The following is a 21705-nucleotide window of genomic DNA, read 5'->3' as shown; positions in this document are numbered from 1 at the left end:
CCTGGAACGGAACGCGTGCGCCTCTCCATTCCTGCCGTGGGGGGTGGCTTCTCATTCGTAAAGTTTTCCGTCAGATTTGAATATCCTTGCGCGCCCACACACGCCCTTGCAGTTGCAGCGGATGCGGACGCGTTGGAGAACGACGGAGGTCTCCGCGTGGGGCTTCGAGCTAAAACCCGTCATGTCATGAAAACGGGTGGGGGTGGGTGGTGCCTTGGACGAAACGTAAGAGCGCAGCGTAGCTTGGAATACCGCATCAGCCTGCCTCTAGACGGAGACTACGGGTGCCTACGTCTGAGAGGGAGGCGCGCCCGAGAAGGTTCTGAAAGATGTCACATCAAATAAAATGCGAAGCGTCGCTGAATAGAGTACTGCAGTCTCCAATAAAATTAGGGCGGTATGACTCACTGGCTGCCGGTCGTGGACCGAGGAGAATTGACAGGTGGGTGGTCCGGAGGGCTCGCTTCGTTTCGTCAAAATTGACGGTGGACAGGTCGGATGGCGGGCGCCTGAGTGTGTCCAAGCTCGCAAACCTTGTATCGCTGATGGCGGTGCAGCGTGAGTGCGTTCCATGATCCATCGCCACCGCGCAGGCTGCGACAGACGTGGGAAGGACGCGACATCATCGTCTGCACCCAGAGCCGTCTCTGCCGAGCGCGGCATCGTCCAGGAACGCAGAGGACGAGTGCTGGACGAGTGGAAAGTGGCTTTTGCTTCCGCGCGTCTGCGTCTGCACACGGACGGTGGTCCTGCGCGCGCGCGAGCCGGCGGGTGGACCCGTGTAGCCATCGATCACGCACGGAGACACGCACAGGACAAGGGGTGTTCCCCATCGCTTGATTGGGATCACAGCTTGAGTGGCCGTCCTGTGCTCGATGGCGCACACGGACGCCCCAAGGTGGGATTAGGTTCGATCGTTTTCCGCCTGCATGAACCGGGTTCCCAGAGCTCCGTCGTCGCAGAAGGATGCCGGTGCACTGGAGCCACTTGGCCAGGCTGGAAACTGGCAGAACGGAAGAGGGGGGGGCGTCTGCGTGGACAGCAACGGCAGCAGCGCCCATGGCGTCGCCCGGGCGAACGCTGTTATTTCTGCCCGCAGAGAAGACTGGAGTACGTGAGATTTGGGGCTGACGTGTTGAATCTGGGATGGTTCCGAGGCGGACGCAGGGTGGGGACGCGGTTTCCTTCCCAGGCGCGTCCCATCAGTGGAGAGCGGGATGCGCACACGGCGCGATCGGGCGGACTCAACGGAGGTCTGCGGCCGGCAGGGCAGAGGTGATATTCAGGGCGACAGCGAGAGCACACGGATGGCGTTGAGAGATGGGCACTGCAGCGGAGGCAGATTGGGGAGGCCTGCGGGCAAAGGCCATCATCTGAGATTGGGTCTCCTTGGTGGGCAGCTCAGGTGGCCTGGGCGATCAAATGGCCATGCAGGCGGAATACTGTAAGTACATACAGTCATGCATGTCAGGTACGGATAACCCATTTCTCCCGGTCACACCTTATCACGGCGACCCTGACCGGAGGATGGCGACAGCTTCTGAGCTGGCGTGGAAATAGATCACTGGTGATGGCTCTGATGGCACTCGGCCGAGGATGGACCGGAAGCATATCGACCTGATTCCGACGCTGGAGGGCCCTCGCACCGCGCTCTGTGTCCTGCAGCGGAGGAGCGGCGACGGCGAGGGGCTCGGGAGGGGCCCGCCACGATTGCTGGGGGACGGAGGGCGGGCGCGGGGGGGGGACTGCAAGGATCGGCAGAACGCGCGGAGTGATGGAAAATAGGGCGGAGACCGAAAATAGCGGGCATTGATGGGGCTGATTGGACTGCCATATGGGGGTGGTGGGCAGGTGCAGCGGCGTGAAATTGAGCTGGGATTGATGTACTTATGCGTGTGCTGGTGTCGAGAACGGGTGGGCGTCCCTTGTCTTCCTCTTCTGCCTTCCCTGATCCCTTCTCATCACCTTCCCATCGTCTTCCCGCACAGCTCCCACTCACATAGGACAGCCTTCCTCTATTCCTCCTCCCGCCATGGACAGGCCGTGCGTGTCGCTCGTATATATACGCCCAAATCATATGCACTCACATCATCATATCAACAGCCACTCCCCTCCCGCTCTCCCCCCGCCCACAGACAGACTTCCGCCCAGATCGCCCTCTCCGCCATCTCTACACAACGCCTACCATCTCCCGCCTCTCCACGACTACCAGCACCCACCGCACCATCCCCGCCCCGACCTCGCCTATCACCACCGCGAAGCCCACTCGCGTCCGGCCAGTCGCGTCTCAGATACGCGTCAACCCCCGCCCCCGCCCCCCTCGCAGAAACAGTCCCAATCCGCGTCGTCTGCACCTTCCGTGACCGACCAAGTCACGCCGCCCGCATCTCCCCCGCACAAACGGTTCAAGTCCGAAAACTCGCTGTCTCCTCCAGCTCCCTGTCACGTCGATCAGCGCTGGGTGCGTCCGTGTCCGTCATTGATCGTATTACGCTCCTTAACACGCCATCTCCGATCACCTGTTTTGCCCTTTCTCGCCTGTCTTCTTTGTTTGCAGCACTACTCCCACGGACCCTATCCACCCTCGTTCTATCCATATCCGTATCATCATCAAAGCATGCCCCATCGCGTCGAAGACATGTCGCTCGACCGGTCAATAAGGTTCGCACCGCCCCATTTTCGTATAAGAACGCCCGTCACCCATCCATAACTTGTTCCTCCCACAGCCATCGGTCTGACGGCCCAGCCCAATATCAGTTCATGCCGCACTCGCATCCGACCCCCCCTCCCATCGCCACCCTTCATCACTCCCCTGCTCTCTCGGCATCGTCCCTCGACAGCAACTCCATCTCGCCCTCGCCCCCGGTTCGTGTTTCTATCACCTATGCACATGTGATCTCATTCCCACTCACTGACGCCGTCATATCTCATAGATTACGCAGCCCTCGACACCGTACTACTCGCATCCGGCACAACCTCCGCCCATGAGTCAGGCTCCTCCTTACCCATATCAGCCCAACGGCTCGATGCCCCGGTATGAAGACTCCCAAGCCGGTTACAGTGTTCCGCCGCCGCAGAACCTGTCGACGCGGTCTATCCGTCCGACTATCGTGCCCGCCCAGCCATACCCTGGTCAGCCGAACTACATCATCCACACGGACGACGCGTCAACGAAGCTCTCCGACCGCGTCCGCCGAAAATGCTACAACTGCCGCACGACCGACACCTCCACCTGGAGGCGGTCGAGCCTCACCCCCGGCAAAGTGGTATGTAGCTCCGCGTCTCTCCGCTGTCCACGGCGTGTCGCTAATCTCCCGCTGCCGTGTGTAGCTCTGCAACAAGTGCGGTCTGTTCGAGCGCACGCACTCGCGCCCGCGGCCGGAGCAGTTCCCACACAAAAGGGGCCCTGTAGTGAACGTCCAGTTCAAGCAGCACCGTAACACGCCCCCGCCGCCATCACACGCCGCCCAGGCCGCCGCGGCAGCGGCGATGGCCCACCAGCAACAGCAGCAGCAGCAGCCCTCGCGACGCCTGCCGTCGATGTCTGCAGACATGCTGCCCCCGCACCACTATTCGCACCCATCGCTTTCCCCGCTGATGGCCGCGCGCTCGTCCGACGCGCAGCAGCAATATCGGAGCGGGGGCGTCACGGAGATTGGCGCCCTGCTGAACGGCCCTGGCGAGGCACAGGCTAACCAAGCCGCCGCAGGCTCGTCTGGTGGGTCCCCCCGTCAGTCTCCCCTGCAGCAGCCCGCGCAGCCGCCTCACGGCATCAAACGTTCGGGCTCGCCGCTCGAGCAGCAGCAGGGCCCCCCGCCCCCGCCCGATTCGCACGCGCAGGCGACGGCGTCCCCCGCTGTCTCCGCGGGCTCGATACCGAACTCGCCGCGGAACGAGCGGCGGGAGGCGACGTACCGGGCGAGCAACTAGTGTGCCGCGGCGTGCGAACGGAATGAAATCTGCCCTCGGACAGCCCTCGAGCTCTTCGCTGTATTTATCGTGTATTTTTTGACCGCGCGTGCGTGCGCCGTGCTGCACCCCCATCCCGCGCCGTAGAGCCCTCGTCGTGTATCGCTTACCGCCATCGTCGCTCCTGGCCCCCTCGCTCGTCCGTCGCCTGGCCCGCGTCCTGCTGCACCCCGCCCAGAGCGCCCTCTGTCGCAGAGGCTGTGGTCGTCGGGTGCGGTACTGGGGACCTGCGGGAGAGTGGGATTGTGGGCTCGCGAACGAACGCTTTCGGCTTCCGTTTCACGTCCGTGTCCGATGTCCCATCTCCCTCTCCGTTCGCTGCTGCAGACTGTATCGCTCGTCGCTTTCTTGGTTCAATCGTGCGAATCCCGCCGCCGTCGTCGCTGTTCTCCCTCCTCCTCCCCTCCTCCTGTCTAGTCCTAGTCTATGCTTATCTTGTCAATCTCAGAAGAGTATTTCATGCGCCCAGCTAAGCTATCCGTATCTCATACATGCCCGCGCCGGTAACGCAGATCTCTACTACCGTATGCTACAGCTCGTGGAGCGTCTCATTCTTGTCTTCGCCTTCGCCTTCGTGTCTCTCTGTCTGCGCTTGTCTGTCTGCGTTCTAGCTCACGATATCCTGAATGTCAGTCACCACTTCTTGCAAACGACCCCCCCCCTAGCCGGATTGCTTCTTTGCCCCGCCCGTGTGCATGCAGAAAGCCTGCCAGCCGAACAGCTGGCCTATAGCTAGGGATGGAAGCCGTCGCTGCGCCCTTGTCAAATGAAATGCACAAGCGAAAGCGAGACGGGGCGTACTGGAGCCGGTCGACGCGTCCTGTCTGACAGGCTCTGATCGAACGCTTCCCGCCGTTCTCGAATCTCGCACCCCCTGGCCACCGGTCGCGCGCCGTGGGTGTGTGTCGTCAGTGGACCCTGTGTGCGCGTGCTGTTGCTGCAGGCATAGGCATAGGCGTAAGCATATGATACTTGGCGAGTCGGAGGGGAGAGGGACGGCGGGCGCTGCTCGGCCGCATTACTGGCAATTCGTTCGTTCGGCCGCTTTCCGTTTTGGGAGGCCCCCCTCCACTCGGTATGTCTATCCGATGGTAGGTTGGTTCACATCGTCCGCGCATACGTGCTTGAGTCCCTGTCGACGTGGGCGGCAATGGCTTGGCAGTCCGTTAGAGGAGTGGGACGCACTATGCCGAGGACCGCTGGGCCGGGGTGGACGCCAGGCCACACCGCCGACGCCCATATTGTGCTCGATCAATTTGTCCACCTGCTCGCCGCCCGCTGCTTAGTGGCGGCGCTCGCAGAGAGAAGGTGGGGCGACCTCCGCGGGCAGACTGCCCGTGAGCGCGCCCTCGGCCGCGGTCCTCTGCCGTAAGTCTTGCGCTCTGTCAGATGGCGGGTCAACTCCATCCCCACAACGCACCTTCCGAGCCAAGGGTGCGTGTGTCGACACTGGCAGCTAAGACACCAGGCCTCAGGAGCCGTGTGGCTTGGGAGTGCATGCCGTTGCGCTTCGCCTCGGAGCCTCCGCGGCTGCATTTCAGAGCCAATTATTTACGTGAGGCCCGGACGAACTCGATTGGGGGGACTCGTTCGCGCTCAGGGTCCGCATCCCATGCGCGCCGCAGGGCTGTGGCCGAGGATGGCTATAGTGATAGCGGCTACTAGACGCACTGCTACGGAGTGGCTACTGGGCTCCGCACCCGCCTGGCGTATTGCCGTTAGCTGGCGCCGGGGCGCATATGTCCCTCCATTCCGCCTCGGAGCAGGATATTAAATTCTGAGACGTTCCACATCTGTTCCATTGTTCTATATTCTCATTTCCCGGCGCGGGGTCTTTCTAGAGGAAAGCTTGACGGACGCGGGAGTCAGCGATGGGTGGTTCGAGAAGCCGAACCACGTTCGTCGGTGATGGACGCCACAACGCCGCCGCTTACGGGGTGCCGGAACACCCGGCACGCGCCCGACGCGGTTCCTCCCGCATCCCCACCTCGCGCCTCGCGACCTGCCTGCAGCTGCAGTGCAGCTGCAGTTCCGCGAGCTCGAGTTCGCGTCCATGAACGCGCGCGCCCGCCGCCGTCTCCAGCCGTCCGACGATCGTCGCCAGCGGGGTGTCTGCGTCAGCGCTGCTGCTCGCGGCCTCATGTCTTCTGTGTATGATAGCCTCCGAGATTGGCTTTGCGCCACGAATCTCTGGCACCCGAGCACGCCGACGTGTGCACGGTCCGCCGCCACAGAAGGCTGGGCACCGCCCGTCCCACCGTACACTCGAGATGCCGCTGACGGGGGGACCGTAGGACCGCGTCCTGCCTCCGCTGCTCTTCTCATTCTGGATCTTGACGGAGACTTCTACGTCGTAGTCTCCCTCACGCAGGGCCTGTACGAACTGACTATATCCACATGAACCAACAAGTATGCAGCACCCTCAGCTTGAACATCCGTGCAGGTCGGCGCCGGGGAACGACTCGGTGCTAGTGTCCACTGTCCAGGCTAGAAGAACCGGAACGTCGGACAGAAGACCCAGCAGCAGCGAAGGTTCGTTCCGGACGGAACTCGACTGGCGGAAGCGCAATGAACGCGGCGGCGTCTGCAGCGGTCGTACCCTTTTTTGTCTTCCGCGACATGCAGGCGGTGGGAGGATGGGAAGTGCGTATAATCATAATCGCCACTGCATCTGTCTGTCATCCTGTCCAGAGATCTCTCGTGCAATACAGGACCTGGCGGCGGATCTCAGCAATCCATTTCACGGTGGTTCTGTTCGTCTGCGGTCGGGCGTAGACCCCTCGGACCTGCCCTGGCCACAGGTTCGCCGCCATACGCTGGCATAACCAGGCTATCATACATCAGCGATCACAGTCAAATTCTCAAAGAAGGTCCTCTTCACCAATATCTCGTTGGCGATCAAGGTACATGCTATCTCTATAATCCGGAACCGATGAACTCTTATCATCCTTCGTGCGCAGTCCATTTGTGGGCAGAGTTCGGTCGCTACATGGGCTTCCCACTCGCGCATTCGCGTATACATTTAGCAGAGCTATGAAATGATCCGTCCGAAAGTGTCTCTTTTGATTTGCACACCAAGCTAAATCGCGAGACGCGCATCAGTCACGCCTGGCACGCTGATGTCGATCCTCCCAGCTTGATTTACGATGTACTTATTATCCGAGCTTCAGCCCCAGCATGCTCAATCATCTTTCCAATCACCAAGGCTAGAAGACGCAGCCATACATTCAGGTACCTGTTGAGGTGCCAGGAACTAACAATGTGTGCACACGTCGCTGTAAGGAGGCACGACCTCAGCGACATGAGCCTTGCGCACTCATAGGACAATAATGTTACATCATAATAACTTAAAGCGGAAGTACCCCTGTATCGTACGACATCCTATCGCCTCCGAAGTACACGATGATTGGTAGCTACACTGAAGCGCGTCGGGGCCCCCATTACATCTTAGCAACCTGGACAAGTCGGAACTCTTAGTATACACGTAGAACACTCGAGTTATTGCTAGACTGCAGGATCCTACCTTGCTACCGAGGACGGTGTCACCGTAGATGGTAGTGTCGGTGCTCGTCTGAATATGAATACCGTGGCTCTGTCAAGGATTGAGGACCATGTTCCTGCAATCGTAATGACCGAATGGCACGAACCTGATTCGTGCTCGTGATCCCGCGAGTGGTTGCGCGGAAGGTGGAGTCACCCATGGGATAGCTATTGTGCTCAACGTCACCAGCTGCGCTGCGGATGTAGTCGCGGGCATTGAGGTTGGCCAGCAAGGAGTTCAAGTACAGAGAGGTGAGGGGGAAGTCGACGGCACAATAGTACAGTTGGTTCGGGTAGGGTACAATCTGCGCTCGTCGAACGGGTGAATGAGCAGCTAACATGAGTGAAGGCCATGTTGACAGAGACGCACCAGGCCAAGGTCGATGATAGCAAAGACGGCCGTCCAGAGGCCAGTATTGATGGTAAGAACGATCAACCTGAAGATCATCCTTCGGGAGCTGCAAGATGTCCAATGCCAGTCAATGTATAGCGAAGCAAAACGAAGCAGAAGACCGACCTCTGGAAGCGCGGGTAGCCCTCGCGAAGCAGGGAGTAGATCATCATGGCTACAATGGCGATGTCGACAAATGCAATGATTGAGCGACCACTGGTTCCGAGATTCTGCAAGTGCATCAAGTCACCATACAAGGAAGATTTTCGGCGAACTCACCGTCAGGAATCTTCCGGAGAGTGTCGCCAGGTCGGGGTTACGCAGACTAGTACAGATTTAGCTTCTATGTAGGAGGGGTGGGAAGGAGCTGAACGCGTACGCCGTGATTACGTAGACTGGCGAACAGAGGGATGAGTCGAGGGAGTTATGCTCGACAAAGAAGTACTTACCCCAAGTCTCAACTAGGGAACGCATACACTGCATCAGCGAAACCCAAGAGAAAGTCCTGAGAGGTAATACGAACCCATTTGATACAACGTGAACGGAATCTGCATGTTCATGTGAGCCGCAGACAACGACGGGGGAGATTGAAAGACACACCAGAACCAGCGGGTACCAGCTCCGCCCACTAACTGATGCCCTACAGTGTGAGATGAAACCGTGTTGGTGCAACGCTCGGACTCACCCATGTAAATACGGTAGATAAAGAACATATGCACAAGGAAGGTCGACAAACCCTAACGTAGTCGTGAGTATCTATCTGAATACCAGTTAGAGAACGTTGACGATAAACTCACAGTCATCCAGACCCGATGCTGTACAAAGTACAATCAACTACGGTCAAAAGGCAATTGTGGGTTGCAGCGAATGTGCGTACCAGAATGGGCCTAGAGTTGGATGATTAACTAGACCTCAGAGACTTAGTAGGGATGAGACGTACAGCTGCGTCAGCGACAACTGGTGTAGAGATCCCCAGTGAAGAATCATAACCGGCCATACTTTGAGGATCTGTCAGAGACGAATCAAGAGATGAAGACAAACGCTCTCACTAGCTGCCAGAACCGATATGGTGCTTGCTGTCTCGATCGCCCTGGTTTGTGCATAGTGTCACTAGGACCGAATCCCGATAGGGTAGGTTGGTACGTACCATATGAAGAGGACCTATACGACATACACGAGCTGTTAGAAGGCGCCACTACATCGTGAAGCTACGCACATAAAGCTTCATCCATATGGAATCCCTCTCGTAGCTAGGACATTCCCAATCAGGTACGTGTCTTCTTAGTACTCGCAATCGACTCACTTGTTGAAATACAAGAACCTGGAGCGGAGCTCTATCAGACTGCGGGAAGAACCTGCGCGAAAGGAGGACTCACAACTGGAGAACGGCCATCCCATACAGAACGCACTGGAAGATCGCCCCGATGAGGATGGGCCCATAGGAGCTCATCAGGTTGAGGATCACAGGGTTCTCGAAACTAGCTGCGTCGGCCATGCTGTCGTCCGCGGGAGGGTGGCGATGGGGTGGATCACATCCTTAGCACATCGGATCCTTATAAGGGCTTGCATACGCATGGCATCGCTGCTCTAGGAGAGGGCAAGTGGAAGTGCGGTGCCGGGAAGGTTTCCGAGACAGTTGATCAATGGATAACTATTCTACATAGATACGTATCACTTTGAGGCACACGGCAACATCATTGCCCGACCACCTTCCTCCTGTTTTTTGGGAAGATGCATTGCTGAGATATCGAGCCCATCGGGGTACAAAACCCGTTCGATGTCTACATTGGATCAGCGGACGAAAAGTCAGAGCCATTGACTCACGAAGGTCCCATTGGGGCCGGCGGGACAACTGAGATCCAGACGGGCATGCCCAGATGGATAGCCGATCGCATCAGGTGGTGAGCGATTGGCAACTCGTTACCGTCTTCCACTGGCTGTCTTGGATACAATATGCGCGAGACCAGCATAATAGGGAAAACGTTCGAACGCGTAACTCTGCGGTTCAAAAGTGCCCACGAGGCCATCTAGCGTTACATGGCGTGTCATGTCCAGCAAGGACTTGAGAGAAACCGAAGCCTTGAGCTATTTGCAGATGATACTGGGCATTGTCGTGAACCTGCTAATACCACAGAACCTCAGCCTACCTCGTGATCTAGGTGCAACCTACTACTTTGTGTTCGTGATGTCAATGGACCCAGGGTATCAGTCAAAAACTCCGATGAACGCCACCATCTGCATCGCAGTCCGCCCCGCTGATCGACCCTCACGCTACAATACAGGGCGGTACACGCGTGCTACTCCTTTTCGAGGTTGCAAAGATTCTTATCACTCTGCACAGGCGCTACACGATGCACTATCGCCCACAATGGCATACACGTTCAGGACAATACTACTACAACACGCAGCATCAACAGACCGAGGGCTTCATGCGATAACGGACAACAATGTTCCCGGAAGTACTCCACACGCACATGCGTGACTTAGAACCTTGGTCCCTGGATTTCATAGCTGCGTGGTTGTCGTCAGCGAAGCGACATATGCAACGGAGGTCATGCACTTACGGCTCCTCGAGGTACTTGAGTTCATCATCAGAGAGAACCTTGCCAGTGATGACGCTCTCAGCAACACGCTCGGGCTATGGCAGGCGAAGAGTGAGACAGTTTTTCGCAAGATGCTACAAGGAGACAACGCACCGAGTTGGCACCGACAATGGGTGCAGTGATCTTTGACGCCACCCAAGACAGTGCGACTTGACTCATCGTCCATTGCTTCTTCTTCGCGAGCTCCTCAACGCGCTGGATGATCTTCTTGTCGGAGTCACGCCGGGGTTTTTCGAAGAACGTCCCAGAGACGCTCTTCGAGCGAGGAGTAACAGTATCGAGCGGGCGCGCAAGGTGACCATCAAGGAGCGGGGAGTAGCCAATAACGCCAATGCCACGGTAGTTGGCGTACGCAATCATCTCCAATTCCTGAAAGCATGCCTTACGTCAACGAGAAGTTCGCAGACCAGGATCTACGGAGAAAACCCCACCTCAGGACGGTACAAGAGCGAGTACTCGATCTGGATGCTCGAGAACCTCGTCCAGTGGTTCACGTCCGCAACGCGATTCATCTCGGCAAACTGCCAGGCACGCAAGTTGCATGCGCCGATGTATCGCACCTTTCCACTTTCAACGAGGTCGTGAAGAGCCTTCATCGTCTCCTCAATGGGCGTAGTCGGATCGAACGTGTGCACCTGAAGTATGTCGATGTAGGACGTGCCGAGACGCTTGAGCGACGCCTCGACCTGATTGAAGAGCGCGGCGCGCGAGAGCCCACCCTGGTTGACATAGTCACGGGTACCATTCAGATCTGGCCGAAGGACGGTGACGGAGGTAGGGTCATCCTTGTGAACGAGGAAGAACACCTTGGTGAGGATAACGACGTTCTCGCGCGGAATGCTGTACTGTTCAGCCCGCACGGAATACAATGTAGATGGGTCGGCGGTCAGTGCTGCTTCCAATGTGCATAACTGTGTCGGCGGGAACGTACCTTGTTGATGAACTTACTGAGAACCCTCTCTGAATCACCATTCGAGTAGAGATTGGCAGTGTCGAAGGTATTGATCCCCTGATCCCACGCAGCCTTTAGAACGGTGAGAGCCTAGTAGTGTCACGATCGAGCGTGTTAGCCAGGGCTAAGGCGCGATGTAGACGTGCTCACCTCTTCTTCAGGGAGGACCCATGGCTACGTGTGCGCGATGAGAGGTAATCAGCGAAGTCCCGCGCACGGCTTGGAGAACAACATACACTCCATTGCGTGTTTCCGATGGACATGCCACCGTACTGCGTAAAGGGCGACATATGAGTACATGCATTGCGCAGCTGAGCTAGGGGCACTAACGATGGGGACAGAGACCCGAAGGCCAGACTTGCCGAGTTGACGGTACTCTGCCATGGAGGATGGAGCTGGGAGGATGACGGAAAGTCTTGCGAAGTAAGTTGAGTGGACTCCAGAAGCGACCTTTATCAGTAGACTTCAAAATCAGCCCTATAAGGCGTGAGTAGTACTCGAGGTGGAGTGGATCAAGTCACTCTGCTTCTCTGACTACAGGGGCTAAATCGGCGGCACGGATTGTACCAATACGATGTGTAGGATTTCTCGCGATCGAAGAATAGAAGAACCCGAAGCTGCGAAGTTGTTGCTGTCAGAACAAGACATGCTTCCGGCGGCGTTGTTGTCTAGAGCACATGATACGCATTCGTGATGCTGGGATGACAGATGCGCGCGATTCCTGGGAATCCGATCTTGGGCGCAGCATGCAGATACATACATATGTATGCATCGGGACGGAGACTCCATGATGCGCCTGCGACATCTTCGCCGCATCAGCGCCACGTCTGCATGTCCGCATGAACAAATGACAGATCATGTCTTGGAGGGAGGGAAGCAAGTCACGCATGCGTCCAGCGCCTGGATCGATGAGGGGCGCGCGAGTAATCTGCAGGAGTGTCCAGGGTCTCAGCTCCGTCCTTCGGTGTTGCCATACCGCCAGCAAAATACCGGTCGTTTCCGACACACTGCTTGGCCTGTGCCAGTATCACACCACTTCCCGGATGATGCCTCAAGACGATCATACATACGACACTCAGGGCTCTTGGTCGTGTAGTCAAATACAAGCAAACGCTTGGAGCAGCTCTACCGATATATGATGTGCAGCTCCACCTGATAATCACGCAGGCATGGGAATACTTGCGCTGGTGTAGGGGGAGACATCGCTATACAGTCTGAGGATACATAGCATTCTATACACATCGCCCTTCGCAGGATATATCAAACCTACAATAGATCAACGTTTACTGGGAGGCAGCCTCCGAGCTCCGGTCGGTCCTTGACCCACGCTTGGAGACTGGAAGCGATCTTCAACGTGATGTCCATACCGGCGTCTCCGAACTTGAGCCTCTCCAAGAGGTAGGTCAGGATGACCTTGTACTGGAAGATGGCTGTTGCGGGAACAAGAGAACTCAGCCGTGCGATTGGGCGCGTAGGAGGAATACCACGCACCAAGCCGATAACCAACGCAATTGCGGGGGCCGTCGCTGAAGGCGAGGGTGTTCGCCCACCCGGAGCAGAGCTTCTCGCTTGCAGGAAGGTCCTTCAGCCAGCGCTCAGGTCGGAAGACATCGGGATCCTCCCACACGGAGTCCATACGATGAATCGCGATGCATGGGATGACGACCACCTAGTTTCGACTCGTCAGTCGTGCAATACTATAAGCATCGAAGTGGAGCGAACCTGGCCAGGAAGGACGGGAATTTGGCTTACGACCTCGCCATTGGAGAGCTTGACAGGTTCTCCCAGAGGGATGCTGTCGGGCACAGTCGCAACGCGTTCGATGTACGGAAGGCCGGGGTACAGTCGCAGTCTAATGACACTAGTTGAGTAGTCTTATTGATGGGAGGTTTACAGGCAAACTCACGTCTCTCGCAAGACGGCTTCGAGGTAAGGCAGACGCGCCTGGAAGTCGTCATAGGTTGGTTCACCCTTAACCGCTGCCAGCTCCTCACGTAACTTTGCTTGTATCTCAGGATGCCGAGAGAGTTCGTAGATAGTAAAACCCAATGTCTGTGTGGTTGTCTCGTGACCAGATACGCTGAGGAACTGTCAGTCAACGCCGCTTAAGCAGACGCGAAGATCGTACATGAATGTGGATATCTATACGCTTCATCAGTACCGTGAGGACTTGATGCATGTGCAACAGCCCGTACCTGCTCATACAACTCTTCCTCAGAGATGTCTCCCGCAGCATGTGCAACCACTGTAAACGAATGTCAAGTCTTATTGAGGCGTCAAGGATAAATATACTCAACGAAGTCTGCTCAGAAGATCTTTCGAGGCCTTAGTATCTCCGTTTTTGACGATGTCTTGATTGCGCCGAATCAGCTCGCGTGCTACGCCCGTCTGCGGATAGTGAGGTCGAGGACGATGCTCTATTAGGCGACATATAGGTTTACCTGGATGGCGACTTTTGCCAGGCCTTGGGACTGAATGGCAGCGATAGGCAGATCGTTCAAGATGGGGAAACGGCGGAGCAGCATCAAGGTCTGTGCGTATCGGCATTGCGATGTTCAGTGGGATCGCCACAGGAGAAACCAACTGCGAATGAGATCGCACCAAAAATCCAGCGTATTTAGCGGCACGAGAAACACTGCGACGTCTCCCGCCTAAGATCTGCTTGGCTTCAGGACTATTCCCCGCTTGGAAGTCATGCAGAAACGCCTGAAAGAATGCTAAGTAAAGACGTTGACTACAAGACTCAAGCCGATGCTTACAACGCGTCCTATAACGTTGAGTCTGGTAGTTGAACGTTAGCATACGTGATTGCCGACGCAGACTCATACATACGTTGCCTTCGACGTCCAGTCGAGGATATTGACAGGCTTCTCCGCTCCGGACTGCACATGGCTGACGAATTGGTCGACGACCTCCAGTGCGGCAACTCTCACGTCGCTCGACATGGACTTCACATTCTCAGGTCTAGGAGTGAAAGTCATTTGCCACTCGTGGCTGCGGTAACTAATGAGGACGCACGACAGAGACGGGCTGACTAGCCGGCGCATCCGCTTGTGCTCAGCCTCGCCCTCCACCCAGCCAAGGCCCTTTCCTAGAAGGCGAGCTACACGGGGGCGCACAACCCTGCTGTGATCTACATTGCAATTCAAGATGATATATAGCGCAATTGCCGCGGACCACTTACGATAGTCGTATATCTTCTTCTGTAGGATATAGGCAATTGAAACCGGATCGCTCAACACGAGCTGTGGGCAAAGTGAGATGATTGGGAGCACCCATCCAGTATGGCGTTCTTACAATGTCGGGTGCCTGCTTGAGCCTTGAGCCAACACCGCCAACATTACGAGAGCATGAGAAAACGCACCCCGAACGCAGCCTTGATGCGATAGGTCAAGCCAAGCTCGCTCTTCCATTTTCTGTATGCTTGGCCTGGTTCGTTCATAAACACCTGCTTCTCATGGCCCCAGACGAACTCTGCCCCAGACTATGCATGGAAATGGAAGGGCGTTAGTGAATGTGAACGCCGTCCAAAGCGACGCTCGGCCGAGTACTAACTGGCACAGGCAGGGACTCGAGCACAGACTTGCGGCGAAAGGCTGCGGAGAGCCGCCACACAATCACGAGAACGAGGATGACAAGCACTGGCGTGGAGTTGAACGTGTCGTTCAGGAGACCCGCCATGGTTGCGACGCGACCAGTCACGAAGATGAAATCGCGACGGGAAAGGGCTGGCAACTTATTCAAGTAGAGACTCCAACGTAGCACGAGGTATCGCTGCGTCACCGTGATAGCGTGATGACGGCCTCCATGTTTTCTCAGTCAAGCTGAAGTTGATCGTGGGCTGTACCTCAGCGCTTGCTCCCAGTCCCAGCAACATAGATCATCGGCGTGAAAACGTATGTTTGATGGTGGCGGTAACTTCGGATCCCTTCTTTCGGGGCCGAAGTTAACGCCTCTCAAGGCGCTCAGCATCCGAATCCCCGGCTGGCGCAGGTCAAGTTCATGATGTGTTCTCTGTAGAAAGTACGACCAAAGCAGGTCATCCAGTGCCTCTGGATTTCAGATGTGAGCATTACGAGAACTCAGAGAATGTACCTATCATTCTTCACTAAGACCCTGGTGTGAAATCGTAGCTAGGCAACTGCTTCGGGCTTGGAAGAGAATGCTCCCGGGGCGGGACGTCTATTTGTGCGGCGTTTCTTCCTTGACGAGAAACAGAATACGTATAAATAAATCTTAATCAGAAAGAGAATAACACAGAATCGTCTGTAATGACAAGTTTACATAGGCTTGGCGCTGGAATAATTCACCAAATCAAAATCTTTGCATTAAGATGACTGCTGGGCCTGAGGCGTGAGCTCCTTCGCTGACAATGATTATGTTACATAGGTACGATCGCGACCCATTCTTAGCACGCATGGAATGCAGACCAGTGGGCGTGAAGCACAACGGTCAGCGACGACCGTCGGGATGGAGCATTCTATCGGGATGTCTAAGAATTATACACAACGAAATAGGCATATGGTACAGGAGATGTCCATCACGAAAGATATCAATCTAGTATGCGAACAACTGCGTGCGCGCATGGTTCGGCATGATATGCACCATGGTTAACCAAATCTGGGTTCGGCGCTCAGTATCAGTGGTGCCATCAAGGTGAATAGTGGAGATCTTCCTTACGTTGTATAGGAGGTAGGACAATTTGTCGTCGTCGGGTCTCCGGAGGAAGTAATACCGGCTTCCGACGAAGCTCCCGAAGACGACAAATGTGGCCCCTGACACAGTTCCAATGCCCCAGAACGAGACTAGGAACAGAGACCATACGCTCATTGCGATGACTGTCGCAATACGGCATAGCTCTGGGGCGTAGATAGGGAACGTCTTGCGTCCCAAAATAGCATCGCCTTCAACGTCAGCAAAATCCTGAGCCTGGATAGTGGTGAAGATCAGAGCGCCGCTGATGCACACTGCGGTGACTGATACGTTGTCTAGATCGTGCGTTGCTCCTGGACAAGTAGCCGACCGCAGCACATGTTAGTAGAAGGCGTATTCGCAGAAACGGCCGCACGTACCCATTAGCTTCGTCGCCCCAATTTCAAACGTGGTGTAGCCGCCAATGTTGCAAACACTTTTGGCGATATGATGCCCGGCAAGACCGAGCTCGTCGTATGCGAATGTGGTGAGAAAGAGACAGAAAGTGGTGAGCATGAGATCGCCGCCATGTATGGCAGAGCAGCTGAATGCGGCGCCGACTGTCACCCAGCGAAGCACAAGGGCTTGAGGTTCGCTAATGCGTCCCGAAGGGAGCGGACGCCATGGTTTGTTGATGGCATCCTCCAGGCGCGTCCGGGCCTGGTTGGAGACGTTGCACATTAATTGGTGGATCCAAATCCAAATGAGGGCGTGGAGGAGCCGGTCGAAGGAGTGGATAGGGGCTGTCGCGCATGCGAAGGCTGACTGGAGCAGAATCTCAATTGAGTACGGATACTCTATACAAGGTTGGAGGACGCACTACGGGGAGTAGAATGGTCTTCAGATCGGATACCGTAAAGAGCATTGCTGTTCGCGCGTGATATCTACAGGAGCGTATTATCGTCATAAGTCCCGACATAACGCGCGACAGAGGTGGTCTAGAGGGTGGGGGAGAGACTCGAGGGTGTGAGGCTGTAATGAGCGAGGGAAACATGCTGGAGGAGGGATACACAGTGTCAGTTGCTTTCGAACGGTTTAGAAGGGCAGGGATCCGAGAGTGCCTCGAAAACATATCTCGCGGTGTGCACTAGCAAAACACAGGATGTAGGCACCCACAACCGGCCATACAGATCACATCAACTAGAGATGGCCTTACGACTTTGCGTGCTGTGAAGGGCGGTAGGGATGGAGAACCTCGAGGAAGGGACCCTGCGAGATCGACAATTGTGGCTGGACGTCAGAATCATCCTGCACGAACTGATGATAATCATTGCGACCGCCCCGACGGATTGCTGAGGCACCACTGTAAAGCCGCGCGGATGATCCGCGCATAATTCATCAGGCACCCATCCTGCGTACCCTTTTGATAACATGCTTCTGCCTCCCTTGAGCGTATTTATGTATCACGGATCTTACGCCCTTGCCGCGGGGACAAGTCTGTCTACGTACGGGGCACCCGTCAGTAGGTGCGCGAAGAAACGCAGACATGGACGTTGCACAAAGGTAGTGAGGGCGGTTAGCCATGCGGAGGCTTGTTGACCGGGGGATTCAACCCGCAGAAAGAAAGATGACGGTGATCATGAAGGCAGATCAGGAGCCTCGGGGAACGAGCTTTCTCTCACGGCGCGTGCATGTGGCAGCCAAAGAACGTGATTATACCCACGGATCAGACGTGGGTATTACTACTAATGGGAGTACAGGGTAAAAATAATTATAAATGCGCTACATAGCAGTCGTGCCGGAAAATGAAATTGATCACAAAAAAGAACGGCGATGGCACGAACGTGAATAAGTTAGCTAGAATGGACACCGGTCTTGCTTCTCAATGGGGTGAACGAGGGTGGGGCGGGTGCGAGACAAACTGGTCTGCATTCTCTGCCGCCGCGATGAGCTGTGCAGCCTGATCACGCACAGTGAGCGGCGGTCACATCGTCTTCAGCAGACAAAACTTTACCTTTTCCGCGATGGCATAGACAGTAGCCTGACTGTGAGCCCCGATCTGGATAGGGAAGACACTGGCGTCGACGATACGGAGGTTCGTCGTGCCGTACACCTTGAGCGAGCCGTCCACAACACCTGTCAATGCTTAGTCGGCGGAGTGCCCCGAGATGCATTGAGTGCAATACATACCTCCAGAAGCTTGTGGAGCCAGGGCAGCCGTGCCAACTAGATGGTCTCCACCAGCGGAGCTCGCGCGGATGTATCTGAGAGAAGGACATCAGACGAAGCGGCTAGGAGCGCGATGTCGTCATGCGAGAACGGTACTCACGCAAGGAGTTCGTCGTCTGTTTGCGCCGTGGGATCAGGGTTCGTCTGAACGGTCACCAAATCAGAGAAAGGAGCGCTCTGTCCAAGCTTCTGCAGGAACTTGAGGACGTCCAAGAGCACCTCGGTATCGAAGTTTTGACTCAGGTACTTCGGGTCGATGGCGGGAGAAGCGAGCGGATCGCAGGAAGCAATGTGCTTAATGGCGCACTCAGTATTGTTGTCGTATTGTCAGGTTGTAGTAGAGTTGACTTACTGTGCTACCACGACTCACAGGATGCTGTGGAAGCCTTTGAGAGGCAGTCCGGTGGGCGAAAAAGAAAACACGTACCATGAGACCGCCAAGTATGACCGCATAGCTCTCTCCTTGCTCGACATTGATGAGCCCTTTACTCCACAGGATAAGCTCGACGGCGGGAACGTTGCCCTGTGCGAACCACTCCCTCTGCAGCGCGTACTGCTGCTGTTGTAGACCCGAAAGACCCGGCGCACTTGCCTCCTGGTCAAAGATACTGAGGAGTTCCTGCAATCTATCTTGAGAGACGATGTCCTGCAGAGTGAGGAAAGCCGTCAGGGAGTCGGTTGCTGCGAGAAGTCCGGTGTGGTTGGCAGCGCTATAGGTACCGCATAAGGAAATGCCGCACGATACAGTCTGCAGGATACTTACTATTGCGCTTGTTGCTCAGCAGCAAATGTCGCATTATTACGAAGACTATCTGACAGCCACTGTCAGGCAGCGTCTCGGCTCCGAGCTGTGACGTACATACCGAACGTTTGTACACCAGGCCGGAGCTGCCACTGCGCCGCGGCGAAAAAGTGCTCCTGGAATGATTCTCCAACTCCAGGGAGATCGATGAGCGGCGTAATGTTCTTGCTCTTCAGTATGGTGGAATTCCCAATCCCTAGTGTCGAAGTCAGTTCAAGTCTATCAAGTAGGATATGACGACATCTTACCTGAAAGCTCGAGAAGCTGTGGAGTTTGGATCGTCCCGGCGGACAGAACGATCTCCTTCGAAGCGTGTGCAGTGTACTGCTGTCCGTCAGAGATGAACTGGACTCGAGTGGCGATAAGCCCATATCGTGTCTTCGAGAAGATGATCTTCGTGGCCTATAGGACCGACGATCAGATCCGGTACCGAGATGAATGAGCACATAACTGGGGGTACCTGGGCGCCGGTAAGGACATGATAATTAGGTTTACTGGCGTGCGAGCAGTAGTACGCAGTGGCGGCATACGAGCGGACACCCTGTGTACGGTACAGACTAAGACGAATGTTCGAGACTCCGGTGGTGTTGCCACCTTGCTGCTCAAGACAAGCTCGTCAGACTTCTCATAACACTTCGGTAGTAGAAGACGTACAGGCTCGGCGTTGGTCTCAATGCCAAGGTTGTTGAGCGTCACAGTCACGTTCGTAACCGTGTCGAAATAAAGCGAATTGAGCGAAGCCTGGCAAGAACAGCTTGAATGTGCAGCTCCCCTTGGAAACGACTGCAGATGACCTACGACGATAGGCCCAGAGAAGCCGTCTACGTGGGGGAGGTCTGCCTCAACCTCGGCGGCTTCCGCAGGGGTGATTCCCGGAAACGGGTCGGCAGGCGTCTTGGAGAAATTCTCCGCCTTCTGCAGAAACGGAAGCAGACCGGACCAACTCCAGCTCTTGTCACCAGCGATGGTTGCCCACGCGTCATACTCCGTTGCGGATGCCCGATCCCACGCAAGCCCATTGATTCCACTCGATCCTCCAAGTAGTTTGCCCCTAATATAGATGTTGGATATTACGCTCGGCGTGCTTGCGCAGTGACGTACCTTGAGAGAGACAGGTTCCGCCCGCCGGCATTCACCTGTGGAGTCGAGACGAAGTCCCAATCGTAGGTCTTATTGCCAACACCGGAGGATGCTAAGCTGCTGTGAGTGAGATACAAACCTGAAGATTATCGAGTACTGACCGGGAACGTCGAGGATGGGGTCATTCAAGTGTAATATCCCTGCCTCAATGACCCCAACGACGGCAGACGGGTTCTCTGCAAGCCTAGGAGTCAAGTTGAGAACGCTAACACAACGATAGTAGAATGAGTATGTCCTACCTAGCAGACAACGCAGTCCCAGCGGTGCCGCCGCCTGTATGGTATCATGTCAGCAAGAATTCGACGCCGGGGTGCCCGCCAAGACTCACCGATCACAATGTAATCGAAGGCGGTAGCAGCGAAGGAAGATGGGCTAGGAGTGGCGGGTACAGGACATGCTATAGACCGCACCCCAGGAGCTGCGACGATCGCCAGCAGGCTTGGGAGGAGTGACCTCGTAACTGCGAGCATGTTGAAGATTCAACCCGGGTCCACCCAGGCGAGGGTGAGGCCCCGCTAAGCGGGCAATTCATTTTCTTCAAAGGACATGCATCCGCCATCACCGGATCAAGTGAGACTTCTGCGCGTGATAATAGCTGCTCGATGGGCAAGAGAAGGCTGTGCGCAACCATGACGGGAGCTGACGAGATTGCACAGACGCCAAAGACGCCGACCCCAAGATGCGGCTCTACTAGTGCGACCCCAGAAGCGACGCATTAAGCGCCTGACCCCAGAAGCGACTGACACGCCTCCAGGTCTCGCATTTCCCTGTCAATAAATGTACAAATGTTACACATGAGACTATGTGCTTCTGAACTATTACTTCCACAAAGAACGAAGGAAATCGGGAGAAATTCGCTCCCGATACAAGTCAATCTGAGTAGGGTTCCAGGGGTTTACTAACCTTGTTGAATTGCCACAAAGAGATCGGCATGGCCGATCTTCTTGTAACTCTAGGAATTATTTCTAACATGTGCACTGAGTATGATTATTCAGTTTTCGAAGGATTACGGATTGCGGTACCTGAGGAATGGGAAGGGGGTCTCTCGAGCGTGACATTCAGCCACTGACCGAGATAAGGCTGACTTTGATTATGAGCGCCTCGACTAGTGTTCCCTCCGCCAACGTCGTTATCAAACGACTGATAATGGCGGTGTTTAAATCGGCAGTCTTCGGCACCGTGACCATTGGTGACAATCTGTGGGCGCCTTTCCGTCGTTTCTGGGGTCAGACGTGTAATGCCACGATGCTCGAAGCAAAATTCCACCGATTGCCTTCATATTTTACGGGTATATACTGTCTACGATACAGATCAAGTGTGCCAAATTTGAGATTTATGGGGGAAGATGCGATGGAGATATGCACGAAATACATTCTGGGCCGTCGCTTCTGGGGTCACACTAGTAAGGCGCGGGAGATTGCGACGACAGAAGATCATCGACTTTGTA

General features: G+C 55.7%; 6 protein-coding genes across 6 annotated transcripts; 1 reads left to right on the top strand and 5 right to left on the bottom strand.

Annotated features, from left to right (window-relative positions):
* Window positions 1–2727: 2727 nt before the first annotated feature.
* On the top strand, window positions 2728–3690 carry DICSQDRAFT_39682 (uncharacterized protein; the record flags this gene model as incomplete). Its single annotated transcript, XM_007366641.1, has 3 exons — window positions 2728–2865; window positions 2934–3266; window positions 3331–3690. Coding segments are annotated over 3 exons (831 nt in total), but the record flags the coding sequence as incomplete, so codon positions are not given.
* A 3626-nt stretch (window positions 3691–7316) lies between these two features.
* DICSQDRAFT_127625 (uncharacterized protein) lies at window positions 7317–9395 on the bottom strand (the record flags this gene model as incomplete). The annotated part of the gene is made up of 15 exons (XM_007366640.1): window positions 7317–7382; window positions 7493–7561; window positions 7617–7814; window positions 7880–7967; window positions 8027–8130; window positions 8180–8225; window positions 8501–8540; window positions 8586–8637; window positions 8698–8715; window positions 8841–8908; window positions 8950–8990; window positions 9048–9061; window positions 9117–9150; window positions 9204–9221; window positions 9277–9395. 15 exons carry the CDS (start codon window positions 9393–9395, stop codon window positions 7317–7319), a joined length of 975 nt encoding a protein of 324 aa, XP_007366702.1.
* Window positions 9396–10204: 809 nt separating this feature from the next.
* DICSQDRAFT_107317 (Aldo/keto reductase) lies at window positions 10205–11976 on the bottom strand. The gene is made up of 8 exons (XM_007366639.1): window positions 11786–11976; window positions 11692–11727; window positions 11606–11629; window positions 11435–11545; window positions 10935–11348; window positions 10597–10872; window positions 10465–10538; window positions 10205–10411 (listed from the first exon to the last, which is right to left on the bottom strand). The coding sequence occupies exons 1-8, from the start codon at window positions 11837–11839 to the stop codon at window positions 10384–10386; spliced, it is 1017 nt and encodes a 338-aa protein (XP_007366701.1). The 5' UTR covers window positions 11840–11976; the 3' UTR covers window positions 10205–10383.
* A 691-nt stretch (window positions 11977–12667) lies between these two features.
* Window positions 12668–15136, bottom strand: DICSQDRAFT_181268 (cytochrome P450; the record flags this gene model as incomplete). The annotated part of the gene is made up of 16 exons (XM_007366638.1): window positions 12668–12885; window positions 12947–13124; window positions 13178–13307; window positions 13362–13535; window positions 13584–13597; window positions 13651–13700; window positions 13753–13843; window positions 13897–13986; window positions 14057–14161; window positions 14215–14236; window positions 14288–14419; window positions 14474–14588; window positions 14640–14700; window positions 14753–14764; window positions 14820–14939; window positions 15011–15136. 16 exons carry the CDS (start codon window positions 15134–15136, stop codon window positions 12722–12724), a joined length of 1584 nt encoding a protein of 527 aa, XP_007366700.1. The 3' UTR covers window positions 12668–12721.
* Window positions 15137–16012: 876 nt separating this feature from the next.
* DICSQDRAFT_171005 (uncharacterized protein) lies at window positions 16013–17012 on the bottom strand (the record flags this gene model as incomplete). The annotated part of the gene is made up of 4 exons (XM_007366637.1): window positions 16013–16075; window positions 16136–16461; window positions 16528–16912; window positions 16968–17012. The coding sequence occupies 4 exons, from the start codon at window positions 17010–17012 to the stop codon at window positions 16013–16015; spliced, it is 819 nt and encodes a 272-aa protein (XP_007366699.1).
* Window positions 17013–18071: 1059 nt separating this feature from the next.
* On the bottom strand, window positions 18072–20728 carry DICSQDRAFT_62519 (alcohol oxidase; the record flags this gene model as incomplete). Its single annotated transcript, XM_007366636.1, has 15 exons — window positions 18072–18223; window positions 18278–18351; window positions 18417–18610; window positions 18669–18692; window positions 18744–19026; window positions 19080–19124; window positions 19176–19314; window positions 19367–19520; window positions 19579–19716; window positions 19773–19859; window positions 19917–20169; window positions 20220–20315; window positions 20356–20442; window positions 20498–20531; window positions 20587–20728. The coding sequence occupies 15 exons, from the start codon at window positions 20726–20728 to the stop codon at window positions 18072–18074; spliced, it is 1902 nt and encodes a 633-aa protein (XP_007366698.1).
* Between the last annotated feature and the right edge of the window lie 977 nt (window positions 20729–21705).

The sequence above is a fragment of the Dichomitus squalens genome, assembly GCF_000275845.1.
Source record: "Dichomitus squalens LYAD-421 SS1 unplaced genomic scaffold DICSQscaffold_19, whole genome shotgun sequence".
NCBI classification, from domain to species: Eukaryota; Fungi; Basidiomycota; class Agaricomycetes; order Polyporales; family Polyporaceae; genus Dichomitus; species Dichomitus squalens.
Note: the sequence above shows the minus strand (reverse complement) of the source record. Positions and strands in the feature narration are given on the sequence as shown.